Genomic DNA, 18,471 nt, shown 5'->3' with positions numbered 1-18,471 from the left:
TTCCTTTCTGTTTGAAGAGCTTCCTTTAGCTAGTCGTTAAGATGAGGGCTGTTGGTAACAGAGTCTTTTAGTTTTCCTTATCTGAAAATGTTTTTATTTACCTTTTTTTTCCTAAAGGGTAGTTTTTCTGTATATAGAATTTTCAATTGACAGTTCTTTTAACACTTGAAGAATATCGTGCCACTTCTTTCTGGCCTCCATGGTTTCAGATGATTAATCCTGTTTTTCAAATTGTTGTTCTTTCTTAGGTAATGTGTTGTTCTGGCTGCTTTCAAGATATTTTCCCTTGTTTTTTGTTTTCAAGAGTTTAATTGGGTTGTGTCTTGGAATGGATTTCTTCGGACTTACCCTTTCTGGGGTTAGCTCAGCTTCTTGAACCTGTAGATTCATATCTTCCACCAAATTTGAGAAGTTGTTAGATATTATTTCTTAAAATACTCTTTCAGCTCCACTTTCTTTCTCCCTTCTGGAATTCTGAGAAATGACCTTACCTGGGATGTCTTCTTTTTCTAGGTGAGGAGTCAGGAAACACTGGGTCTAAGTGTCTTCCTTCTGTTGGTGAAGGAACACAAGATACCCTCCTGCTGCATTGTTCCTCAAGTCCTAGGGTCCCAAACTAGTTTGCTTTCTTTTTTCCTACCTTTAAGAGTTCTCATCTGGTGTCTCATTATTTTCATAGTTTATAGTTGTGCTTAGCAGAGAGGAGTAGGGAAAAATGGGTCAAAGCCATTTTGTCCAAGCTGGAAGGTCCTTGTATATGTTTACCTTTTATATTTCTTGATACAAAAATTCATTTTGAGTTTTAGTTACCAGAATTTATTTTTAAAGGCTTTTAGACATGATGAACAAGATAAGCTTATGTTATTTTGGTAAGTTTTGATAAATTTAGTTATTTTAATATGTGGACACAAGTCCTAGATGAACACTTGTATATCAGAGTATATAATGATTATCCAACAAAGTATATTCTTTATCATGTGTTAAAAAAAAAAAAAAAACATGTGCTCAAGTTCATTTTTAGGCGCATTTTCTTCTCAAATAAGGTAAAGCTTTCGTAGCTACAGCGATAGAATTTAAAACTGCTTTCTTAAGAGCTGAGTAATAACAATTTGACATCCTTTTTGATAACAAGGGAGTATGCAAGTGTCCATACACAAAATGGATAATTGTGTTAAGTTACTACATTTTTCACGTTTGTATTTTAAACATGGGTGTCAATGCTCTGAAAAATAAGTTACTAATAATTGAAATGATTAGTGAGGATTCAGGAGAAAATGTTTCCTGACAAAGCCATACTCTTACAATTCTGTGTACATGTGAGAAAGGCATTGTACAAAACACTTATTAGCAAACGCATTTTTTAAAATGGAAACTAATATTGGTACACTAATATAAAAACAAACAGAGAGAGATCTAATTTATAGTTTCTAGTTTCTCTTTCCTTCCCTTATGATACAGTTCATGCCCTAAAAATTTACAAGCTATTATAGTTTCTGAAAAGAAAGAAATCTAAATGATATTGAAAACATGAATCACTTTTTCCTAATCTCTTCATTTTCATGATATGGCTGCATTTCATGTAAGGGAGAATCATCTTGTTATTAATTATACTGCAGTTAATTAAAGAAACTGGAATATTGGCACTGCTGGGAGACAGAGCATTCAGTTGTTTAAAAAATATTTTTTCAAGCACAAAACCTTCTCTACAAATAAACTCAGATTATAACTCAGAAAGAAGAAAGCAGCCATTTACCCTGCTGCGGACCTCCAGATACCTCCTTAGAACTTCTGGGACATCAGGGATTTTTGGAGCCCAATTTTCAGACGAGGAAAAATGAGACTCAAAACAAGGGACTTTATTGAAATCACATAGCTAACTGCAAGGCATCATCGGTTGAAACATAATGTCAATACACATGCTACCTCTGGGTCTTTTTTAGTGATTTCCTTTTGGTGGGATCTTTTTTTTAAACCTTACATCTATCTCCAATAAAAAAAGAACAGCCAAAAATTTATGGTAACTCCATGAATATTTAATATAGTTCTGCGTTACAAGATTTTATAAATAAATTATCTTCATTCATTTGTATATCCATGCATTATTTCATCCATTCACTAAATAAGTACGGTGCATTTACTCTATATCAGGTATTATTTTACGTAGTGGGGATAAACCAGTGAACAAATAAGTTTCTGTTTTCTCAAACAAATATGCAATATGTCACGTACTTGTAAGTGCTAAGAAGGAAAATAAAGGTGAGGGAGGTAGATAGGGGTGGGGGAATATGCTACTTTGCGGGGGGGGTAGTTACGCAGTGTGTTCCCTCAAAAAGTGACATTTGAGAGATTTGAAAGAAATGAGAGAATGAGCCATGCAGGTATCTGAAGAAAGAATGTGCCAGGCAGAGGAAGCAGATCCAGGTTCCCCAGGTGGAAGCGGGAGTGATAAATGCACAGAGCGCCTGGGAGGCCCCGAGGCTGGAGAGGAATTGAAGGTGGTGAGGTCAGATAATGACAGATGGATGTCTTGAGTTTGAGAGGGTTTTGGTTTTTTTTTAAACCTTTCTTTATAAATAGGCAAGAAAATATTGCCCAACTCCCAATTAGACTACTAATTTAAATAATTCAGAGCTTCTCTAGCTTACTGAGTCCTCTAGCTTCAGAACATCCTGATCTGAGTATAATTATATATCAGCTCTGCTGCTTGCTAGCCATGTTACCAGGACAGATAAGCCTGTTTCTTCATCTGTAGATTGAGGTTAAAAATACCTGTGCAGTTCTCCATACAAAACTGTTGGAAGGATCAGCTAACTTACTGTATTATAAAATTATCTTAAAAACAAGAAAAAGCTTTTGGGTTATTATTCTGTGGAAGAGTGACATGGGGCTTTAAGTCAGGTTTGGAAGGATCTGAATGGTCACTGTGTGAGGAAGACTCCACATGGTAATTACCAATAATTTCATTGTGCAAATCAACTTTTGTGAAAATGCAGAATTCATGGTATAACTTTTTCAGGTGACTGCTGGGGTCAGAGCCAGGGTGACCATTAAATCAAATGTTTTGGAAACACGCATTAGTATAGACAATTTAGCAAATATATAGGTAACCATCTGTTCTCATTATTCTTTCAGAGTATCATCATCTGAGCCCAAATATAGAGAGTCTATGTTGGGAGAGGCTAGGAAACAAGAGAACCAGCTTTTGGCTTACTTTTATATTTAAAACTGCTTTCTAACTTAAAAAAAAAGCAAACATTTTATTCACAGAGGTGTTGGAGGTATGACTTGCTTGAGGACTGCCTCAATGTAAAAGAAGTATCATTTGGTTATTCAATGAGAGGAAAAATTAGTATTTTTAGTTGATAGACTTCTTTTGCACTAGAAATGGAGATGTGAATAAAAGTTATTTTACTTTATTTTGATTTATAGCAAAAAAAAAGTTCCACGTCAAACGTACTTTAGTAAAATCTTTACTTTCAAATTAGAGAAATTTTCTAGACAATGTGAAGATTTAGCGATACTCATTCTAAAATGAAAATTAGCAATGCAGGATAATTTAAACTAAAAACATTGGCTAACATCGAGTATGGTGAACTATTATAATTTTACATGGAACAGTTCAGTATTTTAACATAACATACATTGAATGCCAATAAGCCAGTTGTATGGAAGTCCACTTGTTTGAATTTATTTTGCTAAAGAATGTTAAGAACCTTCCTGTGACTTCGTTCTAAGCAATTTGTAACATAGATGTTTGAAGTTGGGTAAAACGTAGAGCTTTTGAAGGTTTTGGGGGGAGTGGGGGTGGGGGAGATGTTGTTGAATTTCCCCTTGACACACTGTAAAAGTTTCCGAAAGAGCATTTAACCAAAATAATCAAATTTGAATTTTTCCGGACAGCAATTCCGTGGCCTTTGCTGTGGGTTTCAAGTGTGTGTTCCGCCTTCCAGGTGGACGTAACTGACACGGAGGATGAAGAGAAGCGCTACTCGCTCTTTGTGGAGCTCCTGGAGGCCAGTCACCGAGAGGTCGAGTTCCAGCACCTGGTTTTGCTCCTGCAGGCTTGGCCGCCTGTGAAACGGGAATATACGTGAGTATTAACATAAAAGTAGACTTCTATTTGTCTAGACTCTAGGTTTATAAAATCACTACCTTCAGAAGAGCCAGTGAAAGAAATATATAAAATCAGTATAAACCTTTAGATGAAATTACAATTGTTTTTCTTGAAATATCACAGTTTCTTTCCATTTCTCCTTACCCCTAAAGCCAAATATTTTATTCAGAAATAGACAGTGCTTGATAATAACATCTGATTTAGGATGTCAGCAAAATAATTTTGTGCCAGTATTTTCACCAGGACATGTTTTGACGCTCTTTTAACACGGCTTACGATGCTAACTTGAGAATCCATGGGGAATAAATTGATAATTTCCATTTATTGAGAACACAGTGTATGTGCAGTTGGCATACACTGTCAAGTCACACAGCAAAGCTACACGGGAAGGTGATGTTATCGAATTTTACGGATGAGCACATGGAAGCTCAGAAGTTAAACAGCTTCCGGCAGCGCCTGGCCCTGAGACGGAGGAGACAGAGTTCCAACAGCTGCTGGAACCTCCACAGCCCGTGCTGATCCTCTGTGTCAGGCTGAGGTTGCAGCCACCACTAGAGCTGCCCCGGTAGTTGCACAGTCCCTGTGCTGCTGGCCAAGGAGTCCTTTGGAAGAAGTGGCCAGATTTCCTCTGAGCACATACGCTGTCTGTCAGGAACTGCTGCTCCTCTGGCATAAAACGAGAGCATCCGCGCTTCTGTTGTGAATGTCTCGGCGGCCGGGACTCACCTTGCTCTTCCCGCGTCAGCCAGCACTTTGTGCGCCCAGACCAGTACATGTCTCCGCACCTCAGATGTACGCAGAAGGATGTTTTCTCGAAGTGATTCCATGAGCAGCTTAGGAACGCTAAGGAACATCTGGGCAAGCCCCTTTACCTTCACCCTCAGACGAGACCGTTAGGAATTCCTGAAGCAAACCAAGGAGGCGGGCATTTTGGTTTGGTTTGTTTTTTTAACCAAGTGTTTTCAGAAAGGCAAGAGGCGTCTCTTAGATCTCAAGCATCTGTGGCAGCGATGGCGTGCTGACGTCTGCGCTTGAGCATAGGTTCTTACCTTCACTCTGTGAAACCGTGCAGTGCAAGTTCCCACATCATAAAAGCTTTAGTTTCACTTGTGACAGTACCTTGAAACAGCATTTCCATTTGGTTCCCAATTATCTTGGCAGAGCTGCCTCAGGTCCTGAGGGTGCTTGTTAAAAACAGAGTCCCATGCTTGGCTCTCCGAGTCCAACTCTCGGTACCAGGGCCTGGGCCTCAGTTTCTAAACAGCTCCTAGGAGATGATAATGGGAAATAGATGTGGGACCCACTGATTACATTGTCAGTAATGCTTCCCTTTTTTAGAAGATCATGAGAGTTGAATTATAGATTTCTTCATACACTCAAAATGGATCTCTGAGTCTAAAGAGAATTTTTCAAATTGAAAGTATGATACTTCTGGTAGATTAGTTAACTGTGGTTCTACAGTTTCTTTTACTTTGGGAACACTGACCATTGCAAAGCACTCACTTCCCCACAAGAAGCAAGCTCGGCTTTACTTAAAACACTTACTGCATTTAAACATTTAATGCATTTGTAGACAAAAAGGTACTCATTTTCAAACATGTTCTTGCTTTTGTAGTCCTGTGTGAAATGTGTAAGCTGCTAGTAACCTGTGTTTACAGACTTCCTTTATGAAATCATTAGCATCAGAACCAAGCATTACCAGAGTCCCCTTAACCCTCTTACCAGCTGTGTCTCCTCTACCTAAGCGATAACCAGTTATACATACATATTTGACTTAATAATAAGTCAAATAAAGTCCATTTCTGCTTCTTTCCTGGCTCAAACTGGTGTTTTAGCACAGGAGAACGTATGAGGGAACACTTAAAACGGGTCCTTAAAAGTACTTAGGAATACTTTTTTTCCCCCAGACAATCCAACGTATGACTCCAGCACTTCCAAAACAACCAGAAAAGGGGAGGGGAGCGTGGGGAGCGGGGAGGGAGGGGTAGTGTGGCGATGACTGAATGTTGCCGGTCAACATGGTAAAGTCAAACCTTTGACTTTCAAGAACTTTGCTTGATCCACATGACCGCTAATTTACTGGTACCAACTTAGGAGTTTTGGTTTTAGTCCCTTGTCAGAACATGTATGGAAAGCATAATAGATTGGCATTAGGGAAGATCCGTAGTTTTCCTCCAGTGTATCACAGCTGGCTGGTGTAAAATACATTTTTTTAACTTTTTATTTTATATTGGAGTATAGTTGATTAACAATGTTGTGATAGTTTTAGGCATACAGAAAAATGATCCAGTTAAACGTGTATCCTTTTTCAAATTCTTTTCCCATTTAGGTTGTTACATGATACTGAGCAGAGTTCCCTGTGCTCTACAGTAGGTCCTTGTTGGTTCTCCATTTTAAATACAGCAGTGCAAATCTAAAAAGAAATGGTGCAGATGAACTTATTTACAAAACAGAAACAGACTCACAGACTGGGAGAACAAACTTATGGTTACTAGGGGGGAAGGGTAGGGGGAAGGGAAAGTTGGGGAGTTTGGGATTGACCTGTACACACTGGACAATATGTTTTGATGGTTGTTGTAAAAGCCACTGGGATGCACTGTGCAGTTCTGCTTCAGGGAGGTGGCCTGTTAGGGAAAACCCCAGGAGAACTGAATCCAGACTTTAAAGAAGAAAGCAGAGGGCGAGTCCTCTAGTGTACGAAGAAGACTCACCCATCAACCAGATGCTCCCTGAGCTTTGTTTGTACCTTGAAATAAGCAGCATTCGTTGTCCTCATGAGTTGTTAGTCTGAGCTGAGACACAAAGGCTTTGCCAAAGGCTAGTATTCTGAGTCCCCTTGTTGTTGCACTTGATGTTTTTCTCAGGCGCAAGGAATGAAATTCTTTCCAGGGAGGGACCATCCTTTGGTGTTCGGTGGCTAGAAGCTAGTGCTGTGCTAATGAGACAACAGACTCTTAATAAAGAGTAAAATTATTTTAAAATGTTGTAAGTAAAATCAGTACCCCAGAATGAATGTACCTTTCACTTGTCTCTTGAAATATAAATCGTGATGTTTTTATGAAGTCAAGGTAGCGGCTGCCAGAGAAGGGAAACAAAAGGCAAACTTCTGTGCTTTTGTGTCTCAGAAATAAGAGAATAAATAGTAAGATGTGCCTGCTACTGAGAGCGGTACTTCACGGTGGCAACGCCATTCATTAAGCAACGCAAGCCTGCCCGGAAAACATTAAATTGCCTTTTCGCCGTGAGAAGAACCAAGGCCCGGAAAGGTTGGGTGGCCTCCCCAGAACAATACAACTAGGCTGAGCGTGTATAAGTCACTTCTGTGACTCGCGCAAGCAGTCAGGGAGCCGGAGTGTCAGCCCGAGTTGCTGGGCTTCAAAGCAGTCTGTACTGGTTGGCGTCCACCCACTGGCTCCATGCTGCTGGGGCACTTGTCCATACCACAGCAAGCTCTTTCCCCTCTGTGGGCTGGTGTCTTTTCTCCAAGATAGACGTGAAGGAACACATCATGCAGCTTATGACTGCAATTTGCCAAAAGCATTTGACTTGAAAAAGTGGGATTTCTTTTCTATTTTAAAATTTCTTATCACAATTGTTATAAGTTTCGTCGTTTCCCATGCCTTGCATTTTTCTCCCTTCGAACCAGCATAACCAATAATCCATGGGTGAGACTGGCTACAGTGATGCTAACCAGATGTACGGTGGAGAACAAGGAAGGGCTGGGGAATGAAGTTTTGAAAATCTGCCGCTCTTTATATAACACCGAACAGATGCTCCCTGCAGAGGTGAGTGGGTATTTCAAGTGGCTTTCCTGGGGGATATCCCTTTCCATTTCCCAGCTCCTTGGTATAAACAATACCAGTGACTGTACTTGGGGAACATTTAGCTTAAGTTATCGGTAGGTAAAGTAAAGCCCGTAATTTGTGACCGATCAAATGAAGAAAAGCAGGGTTAAAAGGATTCTTTGAGGTCATTTACTCTTTGTTAGAGCTCTGAAGCAGTTTTCCTTTTACAAGTCCCAGAGTAGAACCCAGATTTCTGGTTTTTTTGGGTGCCCTTTTATGTCTAACGCACGTTTCTGTTCTAAGAGGTCTCGGTAGCTCAAGTGTCTTGCAGGCCAGTTGGTAACATAGCAGCTACCTTAGCACTCCTCGGCAGGTAACCAGCCACTCTGATTTTCACATACTTTTTTGACATCATTGTAATAAGATTGCATAACCACAATATTTATTCTCTGTAAACGTGATAAAAACTCAGCCACCTCCATGTTGACCTTGTTCTCTATTTGATCCTATAATATGTGTCCCAGAGATATTTGTGTAATATATATGTAAATTTGTACATTCTAAAATAAGCACGTATTAACTGCAGCCCCCTGCTGTGGATCTGACCTCAGCAATGTATTGTTTGAGCAATTTACATGTCTTAAATTTAAGCCTTTGGATAATGGCACTAAACTGATTAATTGGTTTTTGAGTTTCTACCACATAGCAGATGAACTTGAAAATAAAATTGTAAATAGGATTCTTTGAATCTTCATTGTAATCACTCAAGGAAAATATTCTCTTTATGAGTGCAGTTTAATGAATTATTTTCTGAACGAAGGACTGGCTAAGTGTTTTTTGATTGAATTTAAAATACTGTGTCCATTTAAAGACGTCTTCAACCACCAGAATGACAAAATTATTCTATAAAATATTTAAAGTACCAGCACCAAAGATAACTTCCCCTTCCTCCAGTAGCCTGTGATTTGCTTGTGTCAGATGCTTATATACCTGTGATCGGCTCTGCTATATTGTGAGCACCTGGAGGGTAGGAACCATGGCTGTAGCATCTCTGTTTCACCCAAGGCAGGATTCAGCAACTGCAGAGAGTGGGGGCTCAACACGCTGTCTTACCCCCAACCAGGGTAAGTAAATAACATGGGTTTCATCTCTGCCTTAACATAAGCTAAGCTAAGATCAAGCATTGTTAGATTAGGACCAAACACCAGAAGTGTCCTACTGTCAGTTCTATTGAATCTAGGTTAGGAAAACATTACTTAGGATCTCTGGACCTCCACTTTCTCATCTCTGAAACAAGGGGTTAGACCACATGACCTCAGCGGGGACTCTTGTTTCGACTGTTCTGTGAGGTCCCCAGTCCTGGGGGGAGCGTGACCTGAGGCTGTCTCTTCACTTCTTCATCCGTAGCACTTAGTTCACCGCCTCTCATGAGTCCATCGTTCTCTTGGGGTGAGGAGTAAGGTACTGGATTGAGCTCCATTCTGAAGTGGGTCATTATCGCTTCTCTGTTCCAGTTTGATGATTTGAAAGATCATCATCAAGAGCTCTGTTGCCACAGTGACTTTTCTTCATTTCTGTTTTGCTACCTTCTGTGTTTTAATTGGGTACATATGTAGATTTTTTTTCTTAGGATGCCATGATTGAAGGAACTCTGCAAATGTCGTGTACTATTTTTATTAATCACTAAATTTGCTCAAATGTGAATCAGAATTGTTTCAAAGGAAGGAACAGTATTATCATAAAATGGAAATGTCTTGTTAAGTTTATTTTACCGCATTTGGAATCTACATAGTCTCATTTCAGACTTCCATGAGATTTAATATCACTGTGGCAGTAAAATTATCCATGACTCACTTCTTTTTCCTCCAGTACCTTTGGTTGCCCTACTGCCCGGTGTGTGAGATGCGTTTGCCTGATTATCTCTGACGGGACTTAAAGGGGCTTACTTTATCCTTCATCCCCATTTCCCATCCTCCTACCAAGTTCCCATATGTAGAGATTCTTTTTCTTTGTGGCTCTTTTCACGATCTCCTGCTGTTGCTCATGGTACTTGTTTACTTATGGCCATGATGGTTTTGCTGATGGAAAATATTAGAGAAAGATAAAATCACTGTTTCTTACAGGTCATGTGTCCCACGGTCTTGAAAGTTAACATATCCTCCTCTCAGCTTCTGTCCATGGCAACGCGTGCAGCGTCCTCAGGAGTGGGGTATCTGTAGAACCAGAAATTAGCAACTTGGCATAAAACAAGTTCCTGGCATTTAGATGTAAAATCCCAAGTTCCATCTACTTGTGGCTGCCCCCGAGGGTCCCTGCAGAGGCATAGCAGGAACTAGCATGGCAGACACTGCGGCGGGTGTGTGGGAGCCCGCCCCCCAGCTCACGAGGGAGCCCAGCTGACCCCGGCTTCTCAGTCTTAGTGTGACTGTTCTCTCTCACGGCTGAAACACTCCTGAGGACGTCAAGAGCTCGGTTTTTTGAATCGATGACACCCACCCGTGCACACCTTGTGCTCCACGCTCTTGCTGCGGGCCCTGCCACACGTTTAGGTGCTGGATACCCCAGGACCAGTGGGAGGGTCGCGTGAGGACAGAAGGACCGCTGGTGGACCGGTCCCGCTGCTCTGACGACCGTCAGCCACAGGGCCCAGGGCATCACCATAAACCCCAGTCCACAGGGAGGACCGGCGCCCAGGGTTCTGGCCTGGCTCTGGGCCCCAGCCCACCTGCTCCTCTGCATTCAAGGCCTCTCATTGTTGTTCTGTGTCCTGATGGCCAGACAGGTTTGAGCTGCGAACGTACCGTATAAGGTGTTTTGTGGTTCCCTTTGCTACTTTGACCTTTCCTGCAGCTCCCCAAATCCCTTTATAAACATCCTAATAAACTGTCCTCTTGTAACACAGGGGGAAATACCTGGTGAATATAGTATAGTCCTTAATTACAAGTAAGTATTTAGCCAGTAACTGTTGGCTAAGAGATAAAAAGCACTCAGTAGCTCTCATAAAATGAATTCTTCCATTCCTGGGTGTCCTTGTCTGGCTGTGGGATGTCTAGCCATTATGCCTGCTCAAGGGGTGTATAGGTCATTTCCATAAATTTTTCATCAAAGCTGAGATCAGCCAAGTGATATGCTTCTTCCAAATATCATAAATTACTGAGAAATACCTATTTACCAATTACTGATAACTTATTGAATAAGCATATATGAGAGTTAAGAGAGAGAATACAAATAATTTGGGGTACAGTATGTACTAAGCAAGTTTGGAACACAGAGAAGGAAAAACCTCCTTGCCCTCAAGTGAGGCAGATAGACAAATGAATGATTACGATAATACAAGATGACAGATAACGTAGGAAATATTCAACAAGGTATAGCCAGAATATAGGAGCGCCAAACCTGGGACATCAGAGGTACCATCGCAGGGAATGGAATTTTCTTGTGCCTTTGTAAGCTGAGACCTAACGATGAGTAGGGGTTAATCAAAGAGAGAGAGACAGCAGAGGTTACGTCGTGTGCGACGACCCAGAGGTCCGTGAGAGCCTCACACTCTCAGCTGCGCCCTCCACTGTGGCGGCCGTGGGCCACACGTGGGTATGAAAATCAAGCTTAAGTGAAATTGAATAAAACTTAAAATGCAGTTTCTCAGTTGCACTAGCCGCATCTCAAATGCTCACAAGCCCCACGTGTCAGAGCATCCCGTGGTGAGAGGGAGGTCTCCCGTGCAGGCGCTGCTCTCAGAGGACTGTGCGGGGTGGGAGGGCGAGGCCGTAAGGCTACAGGGAGGAGGGCGGAGGAAGCAGGTTGGTGCGTGGCGGCTGGGCTGGACTGTCACGCACGGGGGTTTATATTGCGTCTTCCCAAGTGTTTTCTGCAGGTATTGGCATCCCAGATTAAAAATCCGCATTTCTCTTTGGCCCCGACGCTGGGTGAGAGGCCTCTGTATGCGGTACGTGCCTTAAGGCATGCAGAGCACTTTCCTGAATGAGAATCCGTGTTTGAAGAACACATTTTACAGAGCTGTTACCCAGCCGATATTGATCATTCTCACACGGGTTTGGGGGGCACAGCCTGATTTCCAGCAGTGGCCTGCTGGGGGCAAGCTAATAAAAGACAGTGAGTGGAATTCCAAAGAGACCTTTATCCCAAGCTTTAAGCGGGGCTTCTTTATGTCAGCCTTCTTTTATCTACTCTTTATAGTAACGTAAAGGAATTATGAAAATGTCATGCATTTGAGTTTTCCTCCTCCGATGTGCTCCTGTCGGAGTAGCACAAGAGGAAGGTCGTCCCACACAGGGCGGTGACCCCCAGTTCTTTCAAAAACAGCCCTCGCTTTATATAATGAGGTTGCGCTCTTTGTCCGGTCTCTGGTCCAAGTGTTCTGTTCTTCACGTTACAGCTAAAGTCAGGACACCGAGGGAACGTGTAACTCAGCAGGGATGAATAGCTTGAAAATTTATTTTCTATGCTTTTATACTTTTGTTGTGAAAGATTATCGTTTGTTATCTTATAGAAAAGCCTGCTCTCTGATGGCAGGTTCAGCCAGCATAAAAAAAGGGCCGCGAATAAAATGCAAATGTGTCTGTGACGATCTAAATCCGTTTTCACTTTTCTGGACCACAGGTAGTTTTTATGAAGATGGAACATCTTAAGTATATCACGCATCCAGTTTACATTGACATTAACTATAAACAGGTTTTAAAATATGCAAATTGCTGATTTCCTTTGTTACAGTGGGTGATAACTAGATATTTTTGATAATTTTAACAATTGACAATAGTTTTTATTGTTAAGCGTCTAGTATATGCTGAGCATTGTACATTATTATTCACTAATACACACACACACACACACACACACACACACACACACACACACACACACCCCACACTGCAGAGTAGATACAGTTTACCTCTGTTTTACTTGGGCGGAAACTAGAGCTCTGAGAGTTTAGGAAAATAAATTCCAGTCCTATATCCATCCATCGGGATCCTATGCAGCCATTAAAATAGCAACGTTGTAGATGAATATCTGATACTTGGAGAGATTTTATGAATAGATGGTGAAGTGAGTGAAACAGGTATCAAACACTAAATCAGCGTGGTCCCATGTGTGCATTTTGTACAGACACAGACAGACACACACACTCATAGGAAAAGGTGTGGAAAGACACAAGCAGAATCATGCCAGCGCTTCGATGCACTCCCTTTTCTTCTCACTCACGAAGTTGCCCTTGTGCTTCCAGGGTGTGAAGGAGCTGTGCTCGCTGCTGCAGCACCAGGCCCTGCTGCTCCCGTCTCTGAAGCTTCTTCTCGAGAGCCGAGACGAGCATCTGCACGCCATGGCCCTGGACCACATCACCGCCATTGCTAAGGTGCTCCCTGCGGAATTTCTTTCTTATGTTTCAGAGAAATGAATTAGTAATGCCATTCTCATCAAGAACAACCGTGATTTACTCAGGACTATAATTTGTCTCCACTCTGACCACATTAGCTGTTTCTGTTTGTCTAAGCAGTAGATATTTGTCTATTTCACAAACATTCACTAAACTCCTCCCATGAACCACACTCTGGGTTTAGGTGCCAAGAATACAAATCCAGATCATGAAGCATTTTCTCTAGAGAAGCCGTGTATTAGTCTCAAGAAAATGTCAAAGCAGCCTGGGGCTAGCGGACTAGTCCTTGCCACTTGAAATCTTGGTCGAGGAGCTCCTAGCATCAAGCAGGTTTTCTGTGCCTGCATGTGTTTGGTTATCTACTAATAAAAGGTGAGAAAGAGTCATGTTTCCTGGCACCGTCGGGAATCTCAAGCTCGTGTTTCCTCTGGCAGCCGACACCACCACTGAAGCCCCTCCTAGTTTGAGGAATGGGGGGCTGGTGTCAAGGCTGGAGAGTCCTCCCTCAAGGCTGTTGCCTTGTTATCATGATTAAGGAAGAAACTTTCACTTCCCTTTTTAAATTTTACACTTTAGGATTAGATAGCTCAGGGTTGTGTTTAATGAATTTGCATTGTATTATCCTTACTGAAACCCTTCTGCAGGGCGATCATTCTTTCATTTGAAGTGTGTATGTGTGTGCTTTAACAAAAATACAAGAGGATGTCTTTTAGGGACCGGAGAGGGCAGAAGGATCCTAGAGCAGTGGTGCAGTGAAGAGACTGATGAACAGATGTCATGGATGTACAATTTTGTTAATGACAAAGGATGCAGAAAGCAGAACATAATTGCATTTGGAAACAGTAATAATGAACAAAATGAGAAAAACCTAGTGCCTTTATTCATTTAGATATATTTTCAAAATAATGTAAAGTTTCTCTAAAGATTTTGTGTTGATAAAAATACCCTTCGTGGGGCTTCCCTGGTGGCGCAGTGGTTGAGAGTCCGCCTGCCGATGCAGGGGACATGGGTTCGTGCCCCGGTCCGGGAAGATCCCACATGCCGCGGAGCGGCTGGGCCTGTGAGCCATGGCCTCTGAGCCTGCGCGTCTGGAGCCTGTGCTCCGCAACGGGAGAGGCCACAATGGTGAGAGGCCCGCGTACAGGAAAAAAAAAAAAAAATGCTTCGTTATCACTGATAGTTGAGCATGACAAGGGCCTTTCTAGAAACTAGACTGAAGTAGGGAATTGAGGGGACTTGTCCAGTGGTAACCTCCCTGTCTCTCTGTGCTGAAATAAAAGTTGCATAATGTTGGGAATTTACAAGAAACTAAGAACTGCAGTGAGATTTTTTTTTTCTTAGCTGATTTTTAATTGCAAATCCAAGACATCGGGAAGAAGGGAAAACTGGAGAAAATCAGGCTGCATACTTTCAGTGTCTTTTTTCCCTCACCACCGTTTAACGTATTCATATCTCTGCTCAGGTCTTCCCACTAAAACTTGCCATGGGCCTCTTTGAGCATAAAACAGTGATGTATTAAACGTTGCCGTTCCCCATTCGTCCTGGGTAGGGCATTCCTGACACACTCCTGAATCCCATAGGCGAGCGTCTCAGTTTTCATTTTAAAGATTCTTTATCTCAAATGCATCAGAACTGCAACTAGAAGGGGGGCTCCCTAACCGTGAACCAGCCCTGCTGCCTGACACACACGCCTGCATACACGCATGTGCACACGCACACGTGCACACACCATCAAAATAAGAAATCAAGTGGGAATGTTGCATCACCCAAGTCATTTTTAAACGGCACTGGTTTCCCTCCATGTAACACTTTGATCTGCGCGTTTGACGTGCAGCAGTGTGCTAGGGCTGTGATGAGAGCACCCAAAACCTCTGGCCTTCAGGCGCGAAAATCAAAGCCAGACGTGTAAACCGCTGAGGCGAGTCACTTACCTACCACAGAGACCCGTACTTTTAGGAATTCAGTGACGACACTGACCTGTAACTTCTCTGCACTAAGTTGAGGACTCACATTAGGCTGGCCCATCTGTGACCTTCAGGTGTGTTCATGGAAGCTTTTGCATCCTCCAGGGAAATAAAGTGTTGCAGAGTTTTCCAGTTTTTAAACATTTTTTAACTTTTTATTTTGAGATAGTTTTAAGTTCGCATTCGGTTGTAGAAAATAACAGCAAGATTTTGTGTACCCTTCACCCAGTTTCCCCAAGTGGTAACATCTCGCATGACTATAGTATAATTATCACCAAGACGTTGACGGTGATACAATCTCCGGACCTGATTTGGATTTCACAGTTTTATGTGCCCTCGTGTGTGTGTGTGTGTGTGTCTGTGTGTGTGTGTCTGTGCATAAAGTTCTACGCAGTATTGTCCCTTGGAGATTCATGTGACTGCAGTGAGGACCCAGAGCAGCTCCATCACAAGGACCCCCAGGCCACCCCTTATAGCCGCAGCCAGCCCCTCCCTCCCCCACCCACCCAGCAGCCAGTGGCAGCTGCTAATCTGTTCTCCATCTCTGTAATTTTGTCGTTTCAAGAGTGCGATATAAATGAAAAGAAATTACTGTAATTTATCCTTGCTCTCCCAGCACCATTAAAAAGTCATGTTATACTTTTCTAAGGGAAGAGTTTCATTGGGCCTTTTTGCAGGGCTCCTGTCAAGCTATTTTAAATCATACTTGGTATTACAGTGAAAAATATGAAATGTTGGCTTTCTTTTTTTGTGTTTATTTTGCTATTCACTCTGTCCATTACTGTGGGGGCGGAGGGCTGAGTTCATCAGTAACTTGTTTCTGCCCTTTTGGTTGTTGACGGTAATTCCTGTTGACATTGAAAAAAACAACAAAAGCAAAAAGCATCTGTCAGAGGAACTCCTCTGATGGGCAATTGTTCCTGCACAGTGCGTGGATCCAGGCAGAAAACGCCTCCACTTGCTTGCTGATAGCTTGTATAATTCTGCTATTTGTTATAAGATACTGACAGCTTTATAGGTGTTTACATTTAAAAGGATGGTACTTAATGCTGATGCCAGAGATTATACCAGCTTCTCTGCCAATAGCGGTGCTCACTTCTTTCTCTAAACTTTTCTGAAATTACAAGCCTCTGGTGTTTGGCATGTCCTTACAAATGGCCAACAGCTTCTTTCCTAGGCCAGAAATAGAAAGGCCTTCTTAGAGATTATGTCACTGGTGAATAATTAAAACTCTGGTGTGGTCCTGACTGCCAGATCACCCTCTCCATCAGCCTTGGTGAGATTTAGAGCTCACCTTCAAAACCTTCTTCTCTCCAAGAAGTATATTCATTGCTGGTGAGTTTGAATCTCATCCCTGGATACTTTCTACCAGGTGGAAGTCTCTTGACTCATTCCATCAAAGTAAGCAGATGTGTATTTACAATAGCTTCACAGACTGAAACATTTCCCGGTTCATAATTCCGGACGTGTGGTGGCTTCTGCTCTTCACTACATCGTCCTTTTTAGTTATGCTCAGTGCCTCTGCCCGGACGCCACATCGCAGGGACTGTCCTGGACAATGTGCCTATTAAAAGAATCATTCATGGAAGGGTTTAAGACCTTTGGCACCTAATTAAGTGTTTCTCCCTGATGCTAGTAATAACTGTCTTCCAGTACCAACTGTGCCAGGTGTTATAATAGGAACATCCTGACCGTCCCTTTTTAATAATCCTCTGGAAAGATACCATTCTAGTTTCGCAGATGAAAACACTGAGCCTCAGAGGTCATACGGCTAGTAAGTAGCCTGACCTGAAATTGAAACCCCGGATCCAGTGTTCAGAGCCTGTACTTGACCACACCGCTTCTTTTGACCTAACTTAGTGGGCTCTCTGATACTGGAAAAGGGTTGTCTCCACGGGGTAGTGAACTTGCTGAAAGCATCTTGAACCATATAATATCAGCACTGAAAAGAGCAGCACAGAGCTAGCTTGACAGCTTGCCCGGTACAGGGCTTCCTTTTCCAAATCCACTAAGTCACTGGGCCCTGGTCCAGCCCGGCTAGGGGTGGGGAGCTGACCACTCCCTGGGTGCTCTGTGCTGTGCTCTGAAAGCCCTCGTAAGAGAGCACCTCTAGAATGAAGCCTGCAGCCTTTATCTTGAACATGTGGATCTCAGTTCTGCCTGGTGCAATTGTTTCCACAACACAGTCCTTCATGGTTTTAATAAATTCTTATTAAATTCTTATCTCCTTTAATTTTGCCATGAAGGTACTGGAACCTACCAACATTACTCGCAGTGACCAGTGTCTAGGTTGGAGGGAGAGCTTTAAAGATTCTCAGAAAAGCATGCTTGGATTAACATGTTTACAGTCGACCCTTGAACAGCACAGGGGTTAAGCCACGTGTAAGTTAGGCTTGGCCCTCTGTATCCGAGGTGCCTCTGAATCCACATCTGAGGTTCCTCCACACCCGTGGATTCAACCAACGAGGGACTGTGCAGTGCTGTAGTATTTCCTACTGAAAAAAAATCCACGTGTAAGTGGCCCAGCACAGTTCAGACCCACGTTGTTCAAGGGCCAACATGTATATAAAACCGGGAAACCTTCCTTTCTTTGTTCCCCCTTTAACTCAATCCATATTTCCAACAAGGACCTCCCTGGTGAGCATCTGTCCCCCGCTGTAGCGCTCCCGTAATACTGCCTTCTCGCGTTGAAGTCAGGCTCGCACATGTCCCCCACAGCCTCGGCGTGCTGTGATAACAGGGACCTTGGGCTGGGCTCCTAACAACCCTGTTTGGTGTCTGCAAAGCCCTTCTTTTGTTTTGGACCTTATGTCAGCTGGTTTTCTTCTAAGCGTATCCAAACCAGGTTAGGCTGAAGCGATCCAGTCATGCAAAGAAGGATCAAGTGAGTGTTTTCCTGTATCTCTTACAGATACCAATTGCCATTACACTGATCTATTTTTTTTAACATCTTTATTGGAGTATAACTGCTTTACAATGGTGTGTTAGTTTCTGCTGTATAACAAAGTGAATCAGCTATATGTACACAAATATCCCCGTATCCCCTCCCTCTTGCATCTCCCTCCCACCCTCCCTATGCCACCCCTCTAGGTGGTCACAAAGCACCGAGCTGATCTCCCTGTGCTCTGCGGCTGCTTCCCGCTAGCTATTTTACATTTGGTAGTGTATATATGTCCATGCCACTCTCACTTCGTCCCAGCTTACCCTTCCCCCTCC

The 18,471-nt window shown here is 42.6% G+C and overlaps 1 protein-coding gene across 2 annotated transcripts in view; it reads left to right on the top strand.

Moving 5' to 3' along the window:
- Positions 1 to 18,471, top strand: part of NBAS (NBAS subunit of NRZ tethering complex) — a 365,227-nt gene that overhangs the window by 333,599 nt on the left and 13,157 nt on the right. For both annotated transcript variants that reach the window (XM_032652473.1, XM_032652472.1), the window contains 3 exons: positions 3,951 to 4,090; positions 7,761 to 7,899; positions 13,142 to 13,270. In XM_032652473.1, coding sequence (XP_032508364.1) covers positions 3,951 to 4,090; positions 7,761 to 7,899; positions 13,142 to 13,270 — 408 coding nt within the window. The remainder of the gene's footprint in view (positions 1 to 3,950; positions 4,091 to 7,760; positions 7,900 to 13,141; positions 13,271 to 18,471) is intronic.

The sequence above is a fragment of the Phocoena sinus genome, chromosome 13, assembly GCF_008692025.1.
Source record: "Phocoena sinus isolate mPhoSin1 chromosome 13, mPhoSin1.pri, whole genome shotgun sequence".
NCBI lineage: Eukaryota > Metazoa > Chordata > Mammalia > Artiodactyla > Phocoenidae > Phocoena > Phocoena sinus.
This window is presented reverse-complemented; position numbering and strand designations above follow the sequence as displayed.